General features: G+C 39.4%; 1 protein-coding gene across 2 annotated transcripts; it reads left to right on the top strand.

The window, feature by feature from the left end:
- Window positions 1-2,194: 2,194 nt before the first annotated feature.
- pkp3a (plakophilin 3a) lies at window positions 2,195-19,345 on the top strand. 2 transcript variants are annotated; one of them, XM_079684126.1, is made up of 14 exons: window positions 2,195-2,343; window positions 5,643-5,820; window positions 9,454-9,545; window positions 10,178-11,049; window positions 11,887-12,010; window positions 12,750-12,954; window positions 14,591-14,762; window positions 15,550-15,667; window positions 15,755-15,919; window positions 16,144-16,326; window positions 16,409-16,562; window positions 16,732-16,930; window positions 17,109-17,196; window positions 18,192-19,345. In XM_079684126.1, the coding sequence occupies exons 1-14, from the start codon at window positions 2,335-2,337 to the stop codon at window positions 18,231-18,233; spliced, it is 2,601 nt and encodes an 866-aa protein (XP_079540252.1). In that variant the 5' UTR covers window positions 2,195-2,334; the 3' UTR covers window positions 18,234-19,345. The 2 variants fall into 2 exon arrangements, with proteins under 2 accessions (XP_079540252.1, XP_079540251.1); XM_079684125.1 differs by lacking the exon at window positions 2,195-2,343 and having other exon boundaries at window positions 5,486-5,820.
- Window positions 19,346-19,478: the final 133 nt, after the last annotated feature.

The raw sequence follows: 19,478 nt of genomic DNA, 5'->3' as shown, positions 1-19,478 counted from the left end.
GAAATAAACATATGTTGTGTGACCACATGACTGGAGTTTGTTCAAGTTTTTTCTTATTTCCTTCAATCGTCTTGTTACCACTGAACCAATTCACAACACAGATGTTAACAAGAACAAAATATACACCATTTGAACATTTTCAAAGTACATAGTAATACAAATCTTAAAATTAGTGTTTCTACACTGTGATATTGTTTTAAATAAACTGATCTCAGTGTTTTTACTGTGACACGCTTTCTCGTTGACAATAACATAGAACTGATAGTTCACTGATTTAAAGGGGCGCTTTAATTTCAATGTTCAAGTTTATATTTGCATTTTCTGCCTCTACTTTCCATGCTTTCATTTTCCAAAAGGTCTTTATTTTTCATACTGCCTGATGTGCTGCAGTATCTCTTTTCGCCCTTTGTCTGAAACCAGAGCCCAGTCTGCTATGATTTGTCAGCTGGCCGGCTCTATTGAGATTTTTCAACAGTTTAGAGATGTCCCGCCCCTTAGCCTAACACGTACAATGTGTAGGAGGGCTATCAAAGTGCGAGTTGTACATATTGATGTCACCATGTCAAAGAATTAAACAAAGGAGTTTAATGGAGGCGTTTCAGTCAGGGGGGGAGAAGCTCCCTCTTGTGGGCACTTTGGAATTGAAGCCTTTCCAGACCATTTACATGCACAAGAAAGGGACAACCCAAAACAGCATAATAGGGCCCTTTAAACCTTCACAAAGGCCTTGAGTATTTTGCCGTGTGTCACCACAGGGGGGCAGTGAGTGTCATATCAACGCCCTTCTTGCTCAATCGGCACAACATTTCTCCCAGCAGCAAATTTGAATATTATAAACACTCAACAGACTTGTATTTCTGGTCTTGTGGCATCGGACACACCCAGCACACTCACTGTTTATTCTGCTCACAGGTTCACTTTCTCATCAGAGGACACCGAGCTCTCAGGTGCTGAAGACTGAGTTCAAACTAGTATTCAGGATACCCAGAATTAAAGTACATTAACACACAATACACAAAAGCTGAACTCCTCTCGTTTTCTCTTTATCTTCCAGGCTAGACTTAATACCGGTGTATGAAGAAGGATTGAGAACATTTCTTCAGTAAAAGACGCAAAATGACAGTTTAAAAATAATGTGTTACAAATAAAAGTCCTTAAATCGGAATATTACCTGGAGTAATTATTGTGTTGGTTTTGCACACAATTTAATAATACACAAACAAAACAGATAACAACTAAAAAAGTGTAGGAAAAGGAAAAATCACAATTTTATGTAAAACACAAGATCAATATGCAAACAATTGCTTCAATTCAATACAAACTAGCATCAAGTAATCCCCATGCATAATGATAATAATAATATGTTGTTAATAATTATTATTATTATTTTATTGACATTTTATTGTACATATTAATTTAATGTTGGAGCTACAAAAAGCATATAGTGACAGCTCCATATAGGATAACATACTTTTGGAAAACAAAAGAAATACATATCGGTTAGTGTATTGCCTGAACAACATATAAAAACACAAAATAGTTCCTTTTTTAATATAATATTGACACTTCATGGTCAGTCCTCGAGTTGAGCTCTGTGCACATTGTCTCATAATCCTTCCATATCTGCAGATATTTCTTCTTTAAACCTCTGTGAGAGTCTTCTATGTGTATTGGGTGAAGATTTTGAAACGTTACTTGACACATTATTTTTTTTAGGTTTTTCTCATTTTTGAATATCGACATACTTTTGGCCATGTTGCAAGGTTTCGAAGATTAACAAGTAAATCAGTCACACAGACAGTTGGATCCTGACGCATGCGACAGTTAGAATCAGGGTGTCACTCTCTCTCTCCCCGATGAAATCACTTTCCTTGACGCACACACGCGAGTCACAAATGATATGTTGCAACATCCTAAAAAAATCAGCACTGATGTTAAATCACACACCATAAATACAATATATTCTGCACCTTTATAATACATAACCTCCCTAACATTCCCAGAACAGTTATACAGCAGAAAGTAAATATCTTTATTTTCCCAAAAAACGAATTCAACAGTGAAATCAAAGTTTGTGTCCTCTGTGGCAGTCAGACTGTCTGCCCCCCTCCTCTGTACACACCCTGTGGTGACATGCTCTCTGTTGACTCATATCTTTGTCTTGTGCACGCTCTTCATTTACCTGGGATGGAGAGGAGGATAGTAAATTTCAGGGCGGTGACTTTGAGTATTACTTTTAATGCTTTCTATTAATCCCACCATATCAGATCTTTCGGTGAGACGAGAAGGAACACTTCACCAGAAAGGAGAGCATCTTCAATCAACAGAACTTCAATGGTTATGGTAAGTCAAAATCTGTGATTTAAAAAAAAAGTGTACCAAATTAATTCAATCTAAAGTACTAAGTATCAACTACAAACTAAGAATATTTGTCACCATCTCAAACTCAATGAGACATTAGGCGTCTGCGTGTGAAGCTGTGAGTTCTCCTTTTTTCCGCTGACTGATTGTTTCCATCAACAAACATTATACATGAGGGTGAAGTCAGACTCTGGAAAGAGTATGAAGAAATTAGTCAAAACAAGAAAGGTGATTTTGTTTCGGGTAAATGAGGATTATAATTGAAATGATAGGCATAGGAAGGAGTCCTCTATACATCTCCTTCTTCATCCAATCCAGTGTAAACCTATCAACTTGGATCTGCTTTGGGGAAATGAAATCCTCTTCTACCCTCGAGGGAAATGTTTGGGAAAGGTTCAGACAGGTTGCAGTTTAACATTTTCTCCTTAGCTGCACCTAAACAAAGAAAGGCAGTCATGAAGAAGGGCAACAAGAGCATTGATGTGTATTATGAATTCAATTACAGATGTTTTAACTGGTCCGACAGCAGAGGTGTAAAGTAACTAAGTACATTTACTCAAGTACTGTACTTAAGTACACTTTTAAGGTACTTGTGCTTTACTTGAGTATTTCAATGTTTGGCTACTTTGTTCTTCTACTCCACTACAAATCACAGGTCAATCGTTTACTTTTACTCCAATACATTTATCTTAAAGCTTTAGTTACTTTGCAGATTTGGATTTATGATGTGAAATATAATCAACTCTTAAATAAGACTTTAGTTACACCTGGAGTAAATTCACAAGCTACCCTGCAGTATACAAAGTCGTTCAAACTAGCTGCACCTTTACCAGCTTTGATAAACACTTTATTGATCAATAATTATAATCAAAACATATAATACATATTATTCTGAAATGGGCCATTCTGCATAATGAGTACTTTTACTTGAGTTACTAAAGTTTAATTTGATGCTAATGCTTTTGTACTTGAGGAACATTTTGAATGGAGGACTTTTACTCGTAACTGAGTATTCCTACACTCTACTTCTTTTTTGCTCATTTTTTACTCATTGTACCCGGCTCAGAACCAAACACGCCGAAGCTGCTTTTAGTTTTTATGCTGCCCACAAATGGAACAAACTTCCAGAAAACCTGAGGTCTTCACCAACGCTGAGTTCTTTTAAGTCAAGACTAAAAACACTACTTTTTAGAGCTGCTTACCCAGAAGCCTTTTAACTTGTTTTAGCACTTACCGTATTTACAAAGTCGTTTTTAAACTATTTTGTATCTCATTAATGCATTGTTTTTATGAATCTGTTATTCCATTATGCTTATTTATTGTGTTCCTCTCTGTTGTCTTACTATTATGTGTTAATTAACATATAAAGCACTTTGAATTGCCTCTGCGTCTGAAATGTGCTATATAAATAAACGTACCTTACCTTAGCTTACCTTCTACTGTTACTTAAGTAATTCTCCCATCTCTGTCCAACAGTGACTTTTTCATATAGTCTGTATCTTGACAGGTGCTTGACTGCAGACATTTGGCATGTATCATGTTTTACTCCCACGCTTCATGTTGCTCTCATAACGGCTGTGATGACTCATAGTTGCTAAGCTCATATAAAACAAACCAGATAAAACAAAGGTGTGGCTCCGCCTTAATAATCGAGTGAGACTTCACCACACCTGGTAACAGTCCTCCATTCACACTCAACGTCATTTGCAAGATTGAACTCAATCTCAGGCCAGTTTGTGAAAACGTCACAGATAAATCTATCTAATTACTGAGAGCCGAAAGCTTTTCAACTCTGAACACTGAGGCATAGGGTACAAATGTCGGAACTTAACTTTTGCAGTTTAAAAAAAACCTGAGGAATATTTTTAATTCCCAAAATATACCAATAAATGAAACAATTTTTGAAAAACTAAAAAGTCGTTGGAAGGAAAAGTAGCCTACTCATATATATTTTACGTTAGTCAAAGCAGCAATACTACTGTGTAGAAATACTCTGTTACAAGTTATATTCCCACATTCCAAAAGTGACTTAAGTAAAAGTAATGTAATATTACTGAAGTAGCAAAATTAGGCATTAACAAGAATGGCCCATTACAGAATAAAACACTTTCTATGATTAAATAAAGAAAATGTAGGCATAATGTGGAGGCACCACCAATGTTTAAACTCCATATATGACTGGGAGCTAGTAACTAATGCAGTGGAGTGAAAAAATGAAAAAAAAACACGAGCGTTTTGAAATTCAACATTAGAAGTAGAAATATAAAATGGCATCAAATGGAAATAGTACCTTAAAAATATCTCTTGGTACAGTGCTTGAGTAAAATAACTTTGTTGCTATGCACCACTGTTAATAACAGTGCTGTCACACTGGATGACATGTGGCATCATAGTGTGAATGAATTAGTCACAATTCACATGTAATTCATTTGGATATGACTTCACTGACCACAGTCACAGGGAGCTGACACAGGCAGGTCTATTCACAGCTGTTTGACCTGGTTCATCCTCACTGACACTTCCTGTTTCACTGTGTTACAAGATGGAACTTTGTTTTACTTTTATTTGTCAAATACATGATTGCAATGTATTTAACCTTTAAAAAATAAAGTTAAAATGAAACAAATCTTAATAATGTAACACTAAAATGTATTATTGTTTTTTTTTCATATTCATATTAGTGTTATAAGAACTTTTTTTTGTTCCCCCCCCCCCAGAAATTGATTCATGCCGGTTTCAGTTATTTTCCAATAAAAAATAAAAAATCCAGTTACTACTTTCTCAAGCATTCGTCAACCATAACTGACCATGCTAAACTGAGTATTTGTTAAACAGTGTGCGGGAAGAATGTGACTCAACCAGCAGCATAGGCCTATGTATGATTGAGGTCACCAGGTCAAGTAGAGGCCAGTCGAAAGTATGTTAGAGAGTAGAGTCAGTGAGGAGGACAGGAAGATAATGGCGATTTGGTTTTATGTAAGCTGCTGAATATTATATTGAGAGGGACACCGTCCAGAGGGAGGCAGTAATGTAACGTCCCAGAGGTAAAAGTGAAGAAGAAGAGCACCTGTGCAGGTAGTGTTGCCCCGAGGCTCCTCCCCCTGATGGGCAGCTCTGCTCCCTCTGATCGCCTTGCTCTCTCTGCGCCCCTCTCACACTTTCAGCTGCACAAACAAGCTCCGCAGTACGGACTGTTTCTACCAGGACGCCATACGCGCGTCTTTTAACTTTTCACCATGAGTATCGTGGGCTCTGAGAGTGTGTTTTTGTCCGCCTTAAAGCCCAACACCTCGGTCACCACCTATGGGCTCCCGTCGGAGATCCACCTGGGGAACGGGGGCACGATGTCGGACGAGATGACCCGAGCGCGACGTGTGCAGCAGCAGGTCCAGATGAGACTGGCGGAGAAGTCCACACTTCCGCGTCAAAATGGATCAACTTCACACTACGCCATGTCAGGTAAACACCAACAAGTGTTTTTCGTTGTTTTTAACAAGGGTCTCCACCTTCTGCGTCATGACCATAGGTCATGACAGTTGCTTATTTCCGTGTACAGAGCACAGGAATGACCTGTGCTCTGTAAGGGACTGGCAAAGTTCAAACACCTCTGTGTCCTCTCAGGAACAAAAACAGGTGCATGGGTCTGACACTAAAACCCTAAAAACGGACCTCTTAACTGTGTTACAGACGAGAAATGGAAGTTCTTATCTGATCCGTACGACGTGTTTTGTTTCCTTTAGCCTTACTCCAAACTGCTGAAATAGACACTGGACATCCCAACATATTGCTGTGTTTTAAAAATGTTAAACCCCTACAGTGTAAGGTCCATTTTCTGTTTTTTAGTCACACAGCACACCCACATACAGTATCAATAGATTGTGAAAGCAAAGTACTTTATTCATTTTGTTGTTATTCCACTAAATATTGGCTATACAAATGGATTATTAATGGATAAATTAGTTGGTTCAGTTAAGTTGCTGGAACCAGCAAACTTATAGTCAAATAAATATATACATTAAAAAAGAGGGGACAATAAATTACCTATTGGCTGACAAATAGATTAATATATTTATTGTTTGGGGTAGAAAATAGTTAATTTATCTTTTGTGGATAAGATGTTATAATGTTCCTAGATTGGTGACTCATATCAGTGAAGTAGCTTTTACTTTCAAGAGTGTACACACTCTTGAAAGTAAAAGCTACTTCACTGATCTGGGTGTGTATGAACAAACATGCGCATGAACACACATTTGTTCGTTACTCCCCGTCAGCACAATTTGTCTGGAATATGTCTATTCGGCTCCTCTGCATGTCCGTAGCGGTAGAACCTGAATCTGAATCCTCACATTTGATCTTACAGTGTTTATGCCTCATACCCTCACACGAAAAAGGGTTAATGTGTAACAGGCTCAAACAAGCCCTGCTTTCATGAGTTTCCCTGATAGCAGAGCCAGGTAAAAGCCTTCCACTGTGGGATTGGGTTTCAGGTCTTACTCAGCTTTAAGAGGTGAGGGCTGAAGAGATACCTGAGAGATGACGGTGTGGTGAGAACCAGTTGTGTGTCTGGTAAAAGACATCGTGAAACAGCATCTGTCTGACCCAACTTAACACAGCCAAGGTCGGGTTGTTACGTAAGCAGCAGTGCGACTCCCACAGTCTCACAGGGGAAAGGCTTCCATGGGAGTTTTGAATGAGTAGACTTAGTTGTGACATTACTGCATTTAAGAAGCTAAGTTAGTGTAACATGTTTAGCTACACAAAACGGTGACAAGAACGTGCACGCCTGCTTGATGCATGAACGCATTCCTTCCTGTCCTATAATTCATTGCTTTGCCCCAAACTACAGATGACAGCTCCTTGTCTGCATCATATTTACAGCTCTGGTTTGGTCACGAGAATGTTTTCTCACTCGTCTAGTTTGAGCACTTCCCGGAGGCACAAACAGCACCTGCCTTGAAAGAAAACAAATACTGTACGTGGCATTTTAACTGTTGAAACAAACAGGGACATAAAACACTTAAGTCAAATAACTCTGTCAAATATTGCCACAATTTATGAAAATCGTGTCTGAGCATGATATTTTGCACACTGTTATCTCTGCCTGATCTTTGCCGGGGGAGGAAGACAGACAGTCATAAATTGTGGCTTTGTCAAATTCATTGTTTTATGTAACCTGAATAACAGAGAAAGAAGAATTCTTGAGAACACAACAGGGACTGCCGCCATTTCAGTGGTTTGTGGCTTTCGAAGGACTCGTTATGAATGCATCACAGTTCATACATGAGGAAAACGCCAAGAGGAAGGAACGCCTCCTCTTGGGTTGTAAATGCTGCAATAAAATATGCATGTATGGACCAATGTTTACTGGTGGACGTGTCCTGGCTGGCAGAGAGTCAGAGCGAGAAAAAGAGAGTGTATGCTTAAGAGTTGGCTTCATGTCCAAAGTTAATTTTTCAAACAACAACAAATGAAATCGGAAAGTTCAGTTTTCAAGGTGTGTCCTCTGTGTGTTGTAAAGGTGCTTTGGGCGTTGCCAGGTTGGGACGTGGCCAGGGAACATGTCAGTCATTTCCCCCCACACTGAGTGGTGTAAGTGCTCTATCGCAATGAGGCGTGAAAGGAGGTTCCCTCCACCCCTCTGATGCATAAGAAATGTGAGAAACGGATGCCCACGACGTACAGTACAATTACATTTTTTTCCCCAGTTAGAGTAGGATGTCCTTCAGTGTTGCACTTCCTAAATACAAAGGGATTAGTTGATTTTGAAACATGATATGCTGCCTGGAGATAAGAAGAACACTGACTGCAGGTTACTTTCTTTTATCTGTGTGTTACATTTAGAAAGTGAAATCACATGACTGTTATGCAACCATTTAAACCAGAAAGAGACAATTATGTCTGTGAAGGGTAACCAGAGACGTGAGACCGGTCGGTCCTGCTGGAACTGACTGTATGCAATTGAAACTTCAGGCTGCAGTGCAACAGGACACCTGCAATGTATGTCTTTCATGCAAATCATCACAAATGTAAGGGCGTTACACACCTTGTTGTGGCTGTCATGTTGTGATGAAATCTTCATCCACTGTGCCGTTTGTTCTATCACTATTCTACTTAGATTTGTTTCCATGTTTACATTTACCCTTGCAGACAAAAAAAGTCAGTCTCTGTTGTATTCAAATGAACTTTTATGAGGGTCAATGGATGAAAGAACAATAACCCAAAGGATTTTTGTTTTAATTTGGAAACAACATTGTAAAGTTAACAGGATTCAATTTTCCCTGTTTTCCTGATCGCTTGGTTACGTGCAGTAGCGCCGCTGAAGGTCAGGCTTCACTTGATGCTGTATTATTCATGTGTTATTTTGTGGCAGAGCTCACTGATCGGTTGACACATCAAATACAAAGCACTAATGAAAAGTTTTCTTTGCTCCCTCTGGCAGGGTAGTCAACATTGTCCTTCTTTCACATCATTATAAGACCAGTTTAGTATTCCATGTTTTGAAAAATGTGGATCAATCAATCAATTTAAAAAGAAAACGATCTCATCACTGAAGGAGGACCTCACAAAACTTATTAAACCAGCGTAAAAGGCATTTGTCAAATAAATCTGTTTTCAGGGTCAATTACTAACACTGTTTTGCAAAGGTTACTACAGATACTACTACAGATGAAAGTTCTCTTATTACATTTGATTATTTTTTTAACTAACAAATGTTTTGAGCTGGCAATTAAGCTGACGTTTCCTTAAACATTAAAAGTTAAACCAGGCAGTTTAAGTGTACTCAACACTGAAAACTTTCAAACTTTTATTAATAGTTCTTTAAAATATCTGGAATTAACTCTGGATAGGATCAACAAGTTGAATGTTAATGATCTATATAAGCTTTTTACCAAAAATAATATATGCAGATGTAGCTCCCTTTGTAAACATTTTCATTCAATAAAATATTGTTCTCAGTAATTGTATCTGAGTACAATTGCCTTTTTATTTTGTCATTTAAACCAGCTAGTCTTTCAGTAAAGCCTATCACTGAAATCAATGTAATCGTGTTAATGTATTCATCTGTTATTCTTTCTCTCTGCTTCCTTCCAGACTATGGCGGTGCTTCAACATTGAAACATCAGACCAACAATCCAAGCTACAGCTCCAAGTCATCCTACATGTACTCAGGCTCCAAAACAATGGTGAGTACTACTGCATTATCTCACTCTTTCAGCGTGTATTCACACTTTCTATACAAATATTCAGCTAATCGAGTAATATGTCATTTAACTAGGTGTTTCAATAAAACAAACACATCACTGACTCTTTGCCAGTGTTTGAGCGGGTCACCCAGGACACAGCATGTGTGGTATTTCACAGTACGCTGTGATGAGATCACCTCAGGTTTTCAAGTCTACCCTCTAGATTCCTCCATTTTAGTGATTCAACAGGAAGATGCTGGATTTGGGCCACAGATATTTAAGCTCTTCGCCTAAGAGAAACCTGAAGTTGCATATTAAACTAAATAATTTGTTGTATGAGAAAAGGAAACTAAAATGACAAAAAAGTCTTAGGGCTGACCTGCAAGATAGTAGAATTGCTGTGATCGGATTGAGAAACCATTTTCTGTGTTTCACGCACACACACACACACACACACACACACACACACACACACACACACACACACACACACACACACACACACACACACACACACACACACATACACACACACACACATACACATACACATACACATAGTTCACTAGAGCTTAATGAGTATCTCTGGTTACACATTTGATTGTGATCGTCACTCCTTCCCTCATCCTCAGGGTCCACGCATCTCCCAGAAGGCGGGTTTCAGTGCCCGATCTGCTGGTGCAGACTTGGCCACGCTGCACAAGATCAGTGTTGGGGGAATGGGAGGTGGTGGTGGGAACGGTGGGGCTGTCTACCAAAGTGGCGGATACCAAAGTGGCGGATACCAAAGTGGCGGACAACAAAGTGCGGGGTACCAAAGTGGAGGATACCAAAGTGGAGGATACCAAAGTGGGGGATATCAAAGTGGCGGCATGCAAACTGGCGGCATGCAAATTGGCGGCTTACAAAGTGGCGGCTACCAAGGTGGCGGCTACCAAACGGCCGTCATGCAAACAAGACACGTGGACCCAGAGACCCTCTCCATGAACGCAGTGCGGCAGCACACGGCGCAGGTGAATCCCGGGTGGAATGATATGAGCGATGCCTGCAGCATGGTCTCTGAGCGTGACGCCACCTATGGCCGCCAGTATGCACAAAGCGCAGTCAATGGCTACGCCACCCAGGTCAGGCAAGGAGGCTCCATGACCTTTAACTCTCCCATGCACCGATCTCTTAGTGGCACTCTTGGCCGCAGTGGAGAAATGACAGGAGGAGAGGTGGAGGTCACACAGCAGCACTCCTACAAAGGCCCGGCCCACCGCACCATCAACAGGATTACAAACAGAAACAGGATGAGCACCGGCTCCTTGCCAGGGCAGCAGATCTTGTCCAGTGGGAGTGTGTATAGTAGTGGGGGGGACAGAATGGATGCAGGATATGGAATGGCCCAGCGTCAGGGCACTATGTCTCGTGCCCAGTCAATCAAAAGCATGCACAGTGTGGGCAGGGGCATGGACGTCTTCGGGCAGATGGATATGGGAGCCAGCATGGGAAACCTCAGCGGGTGAGAAGCTTACATTACATCCCATTGTGCCCCAAGTCCCCACCTTTTTCACTTTTAAAACAATGATGGCTCATTTGTTTGTTATACTCTTTTACTGACAGATCTTTTACTGACAGATCTTTAGAGGGTAACTTGTGTGTAGATATTGTGTAGTCTTTTTCCTTTTGTCAACAAATCCTAAGAAATCCAGTAATTGATCAACTGATCCTGAATTATTTTCTGAAAGAAAAGCCTGATATACAGTAGCTCAATCCCCCCTGCTAAAGAGAGCCTTCATGCTTCCATTGTCCAAACACTTCTTAATATAGCATCTAAAAACATATCAGCAAGGCACACTTTTGCACGCAATGACATGTCCCTAGGTTAGATGAACTGGAGAACTGCAGTTTCTCTTGATTCAGTCCCTCGTGCATTTTCCTGCTGCTGTAAATACTCACTTTTTCTCTGACATTAATGTGCCTGGAGCTTTAAGTCAGGGAGTGTGTGATGTGAGCGCAGTATTTCACAAGAGCTGTGGATTGGGAGGAGGCTCCGAAGTTGCAGGACTGGTTTTGGGTGTGGCAGCTCAGTTTCAGGCCTCACATTTCACACAACCCAGCGTGTGGTTTCCCGAGCAGATTTGCAGACCACTGTGTGATTTGGAAAAAATACCAGAAGCTGGATTTTTGCATGCAACAAATAAATCATCCATAAATAATTACTATTGCTGACATATTTTGTGCTTCCATACATATGTCCAAGGAGTTGATCCTAGTGAGGGGAGAGAAAACAGGGTAATGGGGTCATTATAATGTTTTAGATTATTTTGTTGAACTTGTGTTTTCGCTCCCTCACTAGGATCAACTCCTTGGACATGCCCTCAGCAGTGCAACACCTGAGAGAGGAGGACCATGGCCTGCAGGTCCTGGGTGCCGCCTACATTCAACACGAGTGTTACAGTGACAACGAGGCCAAAAATGAGGTAGTTAAACTTGTGGTTATAGCTCTGGGTTTTTCATTTCTTTTGTCATAAAGTAGCTATGCCTTTGCTTCACATGTTGGTCCATTTTTATTATCACTGTCACATACACTGCAGAAGGGATTAACACTCTTATCTTATGTGATAGAGAGCTAAATCTGTGTTTTGCCTCTGAGAATATTCTAGGTTTGGATTCGTAGTTTAATGAGTTTTTTAAAAAGTAAATCCAGATGTTTTTGTATTAAAAGGAAAGAAAGATGTGTTATAGAACAGAAAGGGGTAAGACATGCAACAAAGATCCCAATGTTGGAAAATTATTAAATTATTGTGGTATGTGGCATGCGCTGTAACAACTTGTTTACAAATAGTTGCAAATAAACCCATTTCATTTTCTTGCATGTTTGTAAAGCTTAGCTTAATATTTAGACCAAAAACAGAGGGAAATAGCTGGCCTGGCTTTGTCTCAAGTTAATAAAATATACAATGTAATATCTTTCTCAACTAACTCAAGCAAAAACATGCATATCTTTTGGAACAATTGAACAATTTGTCTAAACCTATTGCAGAACTTGGCAAATCCTAGTGCCATCATTTTTTTTTAACAAACATACAGGAACATAGGGGCTTTAATCCATGACCTACTGTAGATCTAACCTAGATCGCCTAACTATGGGGTAAAATGCAGTGAAAAACATGAAATATCCTAAACTGACGATTTATTTCCCTGCCACCCCGTCTCTAGGTGCGTCATTTGAAGGGAATCAGTGAGCTAGTGAAGCTCTTCAACTCCGAAAACCAGGAAGTGCAGCGTTATGCCACCGGTGCAACACGCAACCTCATCTATGAGAATATGGACAACAAGGTGGCCCTGATCGAGGAGGGCGGCATCCCACAGCTGGTCGAAGCACTGAAGGAAAAAGACGATGAGCTCCACAAAAACATCACTGGTAGGAAAAACTTGACGGCAGTCATTAACATAAAAAACATGATAAAACAAGCAGAGCTGAGCTGGGACTTTGTCCTCAAGTAGAACTTGTGCAAATTATGTTATCATAGTTTTTGAATACAACATGATATTAACAGTGGTGTCCTTACAATACCTGAACATTACATTATTCCGCACCAAACAAACAGGAGGCAAGCTGTAACTATAAACTATTGTCAGAATCAACAAATTGTGAGCATTTAATTAAACTAATTATAGTTACTTTCATATTTTAAGATAGATAGAGGAGATTTGATTATTAGGCTGTTGATTATTCTGGGTCTTATGTATGTTTACAGTTCACTACTGAATAACTCTTGTTTGCAGTTGACTCATCTCCCCACCCCTCAGCACCTACACATTCCAACAACTTCAGTAGCTGACATTATTGCAATTATCTGTTTTCAGCAGAACTGGCAGTCATTCACTCATAAAATGAAGACTGTAGGAATGTTGGAAATGTATCTTACAACTCCAACTTCACAGTGTAGAGATTTTTGCCTGACATGTTGTGTGTCTGAAGGCATAAAGAAAAGGAGGTGGAGCTGCAGGTTTTCTATATGGAGTTTGAAGAGAGGGATCATATATGAGGGAGTTGTCTGGGCCTTTGGCCTAACAGTACTGTATACATGCCGCTCCCTTTTATGACTGATGGCCTTGTCAGCCCTTTGAGCCGTTACACCTTGATGTATATCTGACGAGGCACTTAATCACTAGTTTCTGTGAGAATGTGATAAATGTCAGAGCAACTGTACCTCTGCACCTTTTTTCTGGAGTTTTGCCAAATGTCACAGAGGTCTTTTCTTATAATACCAACTAATGTCTTAGCTTCACTGTCACTTCACTGTGACTTCACTGAGTTTCTCATATAGACTCTGAAAGGACTTTATATGTCGAAGTTTGACGTTTAATGTCAATATGTCACTGTACATTAGGGCTGCTCAATTAATAGTATTTTAATCGCAATTACGATTTTGGCTGGCAACGATTATGAAAACAACATAATCAAAATAAAACGATTTTTTTTTTTTTTTTTTTATAATCGTGATATCAATTATTGACCCAAATAATCGAGATTATGATTTTTGCCATAATCGAGCAGCCCTACTGTACATATGAAGATTCAGCCAGCAGGTGGTTAGCTTAGCTTAAACTTAACACTTAACACAAGGGAAACACTTAGCCTGGTACAGTCAAACAGTACCAAACTCACACCTGTTTTTGGCCAATAGCTTTTGTACACATTACACACATTGTAGGTTGTATAGTTGCTGGTAGATGTTTTTTGTAACCAGGCTAGTTGTTTCCCCCCGGGTCTTCTTACTAAGCTAAGCCAACAAACTGCTAGGTAAATACTGAACAAACAGCTATAACACAGTGGTACTGAGCTTTTCATCCAGCTCTAAGTAAGAAAGTGACTAATCTGCCTTCCCAAATGTTGAACTGTTTATTTAAAATAAGGTTAGGATGAAGCATGAAAAACTCCAAGATTAAAGTGAAAATATCCTCACATCCAGGTTGAGAAGTAAAACACAAATTAATATGTAAAATAAAGCATAAAAGTCTGTTTTGTTGACTCTCCTCTCGTGTGTATGCAGGTATCTTGTGGAACCTTTCCTCCAAAGACAACCTGAAGGAGAAACTGGCCAAGGAGACCCTCCCAGAGCTGACGGAGAACATCCTCATCCCTATGTCAGGCAAAGACACTGATGGCTACCAGCAGACGGCCTCTGAGGCAGACATTTTCTACAACACCACAGGATGCCTCAGGTACACCTCACCTATTTGTGTCTTCTCTGTGTGGTAGCAGCAAGCTCCTTTTGATTAAGATGTATTTCTTCCTGGCTCACCTGGGTTTCATTTCCTTCCCATGATCACATTTTCTATTTGGGAACTTGTTCTGGTAGTACACGCCAACTCACTGGCTCCGGGCTAGTGGAGCTTCTACCACACCCATTTATTTTCACAGTTGTGTTTGAAAGCCTACGCCACTCCAGGACCCCGGTGCTTTGACTCTGTTTGTGTGCATGCTTAAGGGTTTTTAATCTCTAAACTAATTTTCATTTTGTTAATATTTGTCTGGGTTAAGACCTGAGCAATACTATTGGCAAGAAAATCTACAAGAGATTGTACAGTGCAATCAGAGAGATACAGTATGTCCACGATGATATTATATTGATGGTGTGATATTAGACTAGATATCATCTTAGATTTTCAAAATTGTAATATTGTAATAATTCACAAGTGTTTTCGTTTCCTGGTTTTAAAAGCTGCATTACAGTAGAGTGATGTATTTGTATAACTTGTATTATTTGTCTGTAACCCTTAAGTGAATAGACCTACAATACTAATGATTGATTATCAAAACAACATTTATCTTAATATTTGTATGAGATCATTAATAGTAAAGCCAACAATATTGTCAAAATATCAATATAATGTTTTGTAGAAAATATTGTGATATTTGATTTGTACCAGCCCAGTTTGTTAAATATAATATGATGCATGATTTCTGGATTTTACCTAAAATATCTCTCTGACTCCTCTCTTTGCTCAGGAATATGAGCTCTGTGAACAAGAAGACCCGTCAGCAGATGAGAGAACAACCCGGACTGGTGGACTCTTTGGTCTGCTACATCAAGAACTCCCTCGAGGACGGCAAGGCAGAAGACAAGGTGAGATCAAACGAGATGGAGCTGAATTCAATCCATTTCTTTGGTTCAACCCAAGGATTGTGTATTTATTTGTCTGTGTGTTCTTAGGGCGTGGAAAATGCAATGTGTGTCTTGAGGAACCTCTCCTACCAGCTGTACGGCGAGATGTCTCCAACTACTCTGATGCGCCTAGAAGGACCAAATAGAGCTCAGGGCTCAGGAAAGGGCGACGCCATTGGTTGCTATACACCTCAGGGACGGAAAGCCAAAAATGTACGCACACGTGAGATTTACCCATCAGCATTTTGTGTGCATGTTAGGGCTGCTCCTTTGTAGTCAACTAATAGGTTGTACTTTTTTCATGGTGAACTCATTATTTCCAATCCTTACTTATGAGCACATTTTTAGTCAACACAACATTTAAAGTGGTGCTATGGCATGGTTCTTTGTGGAGAATACCAATTTTAATAATTGGTCAATTCAAATGTTCCCCACAGAGAAAGAACCAGGACATCTCCACTTTCACCGAGGTGGCCCGGGTGCCAAAAGGCGCCGAGTGGCTCTGGCATCCACAGATTGTGGGCGTTTATAACCGTGTGTTGCAAGACTGCGAGGTCAACTCTACCACCCGCGAGGCGGCTGCTGGAGCTCTTCAGAACATCACCGCTGGAGACAACAGGGTGAGAAGCATATTCATCTTGCCATATGCAAATGCAACAATCTACATCATCTTTAAACTGTCTCTTCCTCTTTGTCCCGCAGTGGGCGTCAGTGCTGAGCCTGGTGGCTCTGGAGCAGGAGCGCATCCTGCCACAGGTGCAGAACCGCATGCAGACCAGCAATGACCTGGAGCTGCGATCCCTCACAGGCTTCTTACGAAATCTGTCCCGCCATGCCAGGGATAAGAATGACATGGGTCAGTTTTTTTTCTTAAGTTATTTAAAAAAAAGTTGAAAAAAATAACAATTTACCATTTTTAACCAAACTCTTGAACATTAAAAGAAAAATGTGAGTCCTTAACAGGAAGTTGATTGTAAATATAGGTTTCCAACAAATAATCTAACTTTACTTATTGGTTTATCCAGCCTCAAAGGTGGTGAACAACTTGGTGGCCAAGCTGCCTGACGATGGGAGCCAGAAGGACCCCTCTAGCGATGTGGTGGTGAACATCTGTGGAGTTCTCAATAATTTGGTGACCAGCAGCTCTATAGCTGCCAGAGACATCACATACTTTGACGGCCTGCCAAAACTGATCAGCATCAAGACCATGACGGGCACCTGCAGGTAAGACTTTGTAATGTGGCATAAACATGCTGTATTGAATAAATGTGTTCTCACCCTGACATTTCTCCATCCGCATGACATTTGCATGTTGAATGTTGTGTGAAATATTTCAGCCTTTCTTCTCACCTAAAGTTATTTGTACCAAGTGTTAACCTTGGATAAATCTTTTTGTTCCTAGCACGGGGAGGATGAAAGCAGCCAAAGCAGCATCAACAGTTCTCAGCAACATGTTCCAGTACAAGAAACTGCACAAAAGCTACAAAGAGGTAAGAGAGTAAACTCGAGCTCTGCATGATTAATGATTTCCCCTCCAAAAAACTGAGAGGGATAATCAATAACATATTAGAGATAATGCATCAGTTATGATTTTGTTTTCTAACGGTCTATTAAGAGTTTAGGCAGAGTTTTGAAGTGTTATTCAAATCCATTCAGATGCCACAAAAACAATCAAATCACACAACAAGATTTTAAACATTAATACATGAAGTAACAAGAGGTCAGATTATGTGTGTCGACTGCCAAACAATAGTCACTGAACCACACCCTCATTCTCATTTCTGCCTGTGTGTGTGTGTCTCTCTGACTGTTCACACTGCTTCTCTTTCAACACTGACACAAACACACAGCCACTCAGGCGTGTCCAGGTCTTGGGCAGGACCAGGTGCCCTACATGTTCTGACTTTTGCAGATTCCGACTTGCCCCTCCCAAAGGGTGCGGTGTGCAGATTTATTTCCTAACAAACAGGTCCCAACAGAACCAAAAATGCATTAAAGCTTGTCTTGTACGTGGGAAAAACATCAGACTATTTGACTATCATGCTATAACGTGAGTTCTGAGGTAACTTACGCTAAGATACGGTATGATGTACTTTATTGACCCTAAATTGGGAAATGTTTTAGTCACGGCAGCATTGGCAACAAGGCATTGCTCATAATTTGTAAAAATCTATAAATAGTAGTAAATAAACAAACGTAAAATATAAACAACTCAAAATAGAAATTAAACCGAACTAAAAATTAAAATACAAGTTGACCATGGAAAATACAAATCCGTAGACTGTCAAATAAACACTATCAAGGGCCAAATTACAGCTAACACATGTTAAGGTAGGGTTTTAACTTCAGGTCAATTCTAAAAATCAAGGGAGCTGTTACAGAGGTGTACTGTGTGGTATTTGAATACGTTCTATAATGTAAATAAACACACTATTTGTTTATGTATTCGTTATAACATTGTCTTGTTCGTTTCTCTGTGTTACAGAAAGGGTATGGGAAACAAGATTTTGTAGATATGATGATCTAAAACAAAAGGCAGTGGTGAAGAGGCCTGCTCTCCACCAGCCCCCAATGGAGCAAAGAGACTGTTTGTACTATTCAAAGATACTTTTTTAGGATGAGAACATGGACACACAAGTGAGGGAGGATCTACACAGAGGAAAACAACTTCCTGTGTATTTTTTTTACTCAACAGACCGTTCAAGAATTTTGGATCCGGCATGACTACTGATGGACACAAATGTGTGCACCTTAACCATTTACTCTTTTTGTTTAAACACTGTATGTTTTAGTGTGGAATCAGGGATTTATTTTTTATCAGAGCAAAATGTATTTAGATATAATTTCAGCTGTTTTTTTTTTGCGGATGACAACTGTTGATGCACAGAACAGCACAGAATGAATGGATTGAAGTGTGGTACAAACATGCTGTTCTTGTATATATTGCTTCTTCTTTTAAAAATAAATCAAATGTTTTTGTACTTTGCACCTACACTATGTACTTAGTTCTTGTAGTTTAAGGATGGATAAATGTGTTCATAAATGAGTCAATATTATAACATGGTTATAATTGAATTTATAGCAAATTGGATGTTAATACTTATGATTAAGAAATCTAGGAATAATTAATGTATCTCCAAAGTTGACTTTTGTGTTTAGTTCTGTGCTTTTCAAAATTGCTAAATCGCCGTCGTGTCATCCATTTGTAGTTGTTTTGTCAAACACAATTCGTAGTCTCATCAAGTGTTTGCTTCTTCAGTAGCCTATTAAACCTGCTGTTTGTGTACTTTATTAAGTGTTAGTGTACAAAGAATACAGTACTCACTTTATTTCAAAACATATATCATATGGTGATAATGATGTTTTGTTTTTGAGGTGTTATAGCAAAATCTAACACGGACCCCAGACCTCATTGAAACTCATAAATTGGCAAGTAAGATATTCTAATTAAATGTGTAATTGTTCATTCAAATTTTTTATTTCAAAACTTACATTTTTAATAATATTTATTGCTCTGGCATAAATGGTTTCCCTTTTATTTTCTAGGACTTCTAACTGCTTTAAGATTTGCTTTTGTTGTGTACAGGCAGATGTATCATCATATTTTTCATCTAATAAAGAGACCGATTTGAAATGTCATTTATTAAGTGTGTCTTATTTGTGCGTGTGCTGCACACTCTCGCTGTGACTGTAATAAAGGGACACTATCACGATGAAATGCCTGCCACTCCCTGTTTACATATTTGCTCCTGCTCAGACAAGAACAACACCA

The sequence above is a fragment of the Notothenia rossii genome, assembly GCF_949606895.1.
Source record: "Notothenia rossii genome assembly, chromosome: 5".
Classification (NCBI taxonomy): Eukaryota; Metazoa; Chordata; class Actinopteri; order Perciformes; family Nototheniidae; genus Notothenia; species Notothenia rossii.
The sequence above is the reverse complement of the archived record's forward strand: the minus strand, read 5'-3'. Positions and strand labels throughout refer to the sequence as shown.

Coding starts and splice junctions, on each gene's coding strand:
- pkp3a (XM_079684125.1), top strand. CDS start 5,598: ATGAGTATCGTGGGCTCTGAGAGTGTGTTTTTGTCCGCCTTAAAGCCC. Junction 5,821..9,453: donor TTCACACTACGCCATGTCAG/GTAAACACCAAC, acceptor GCTTCCTTCCAG/ACTATGGCGGTGCTTCAACA. Junction 12,011..12,749: donor ACAACGAGGCCAAAAATGAG/GTAGTTAAACTT, acceptor CCCCGTCTCTAG/GTGCGTCATTTGAAGGGAAT.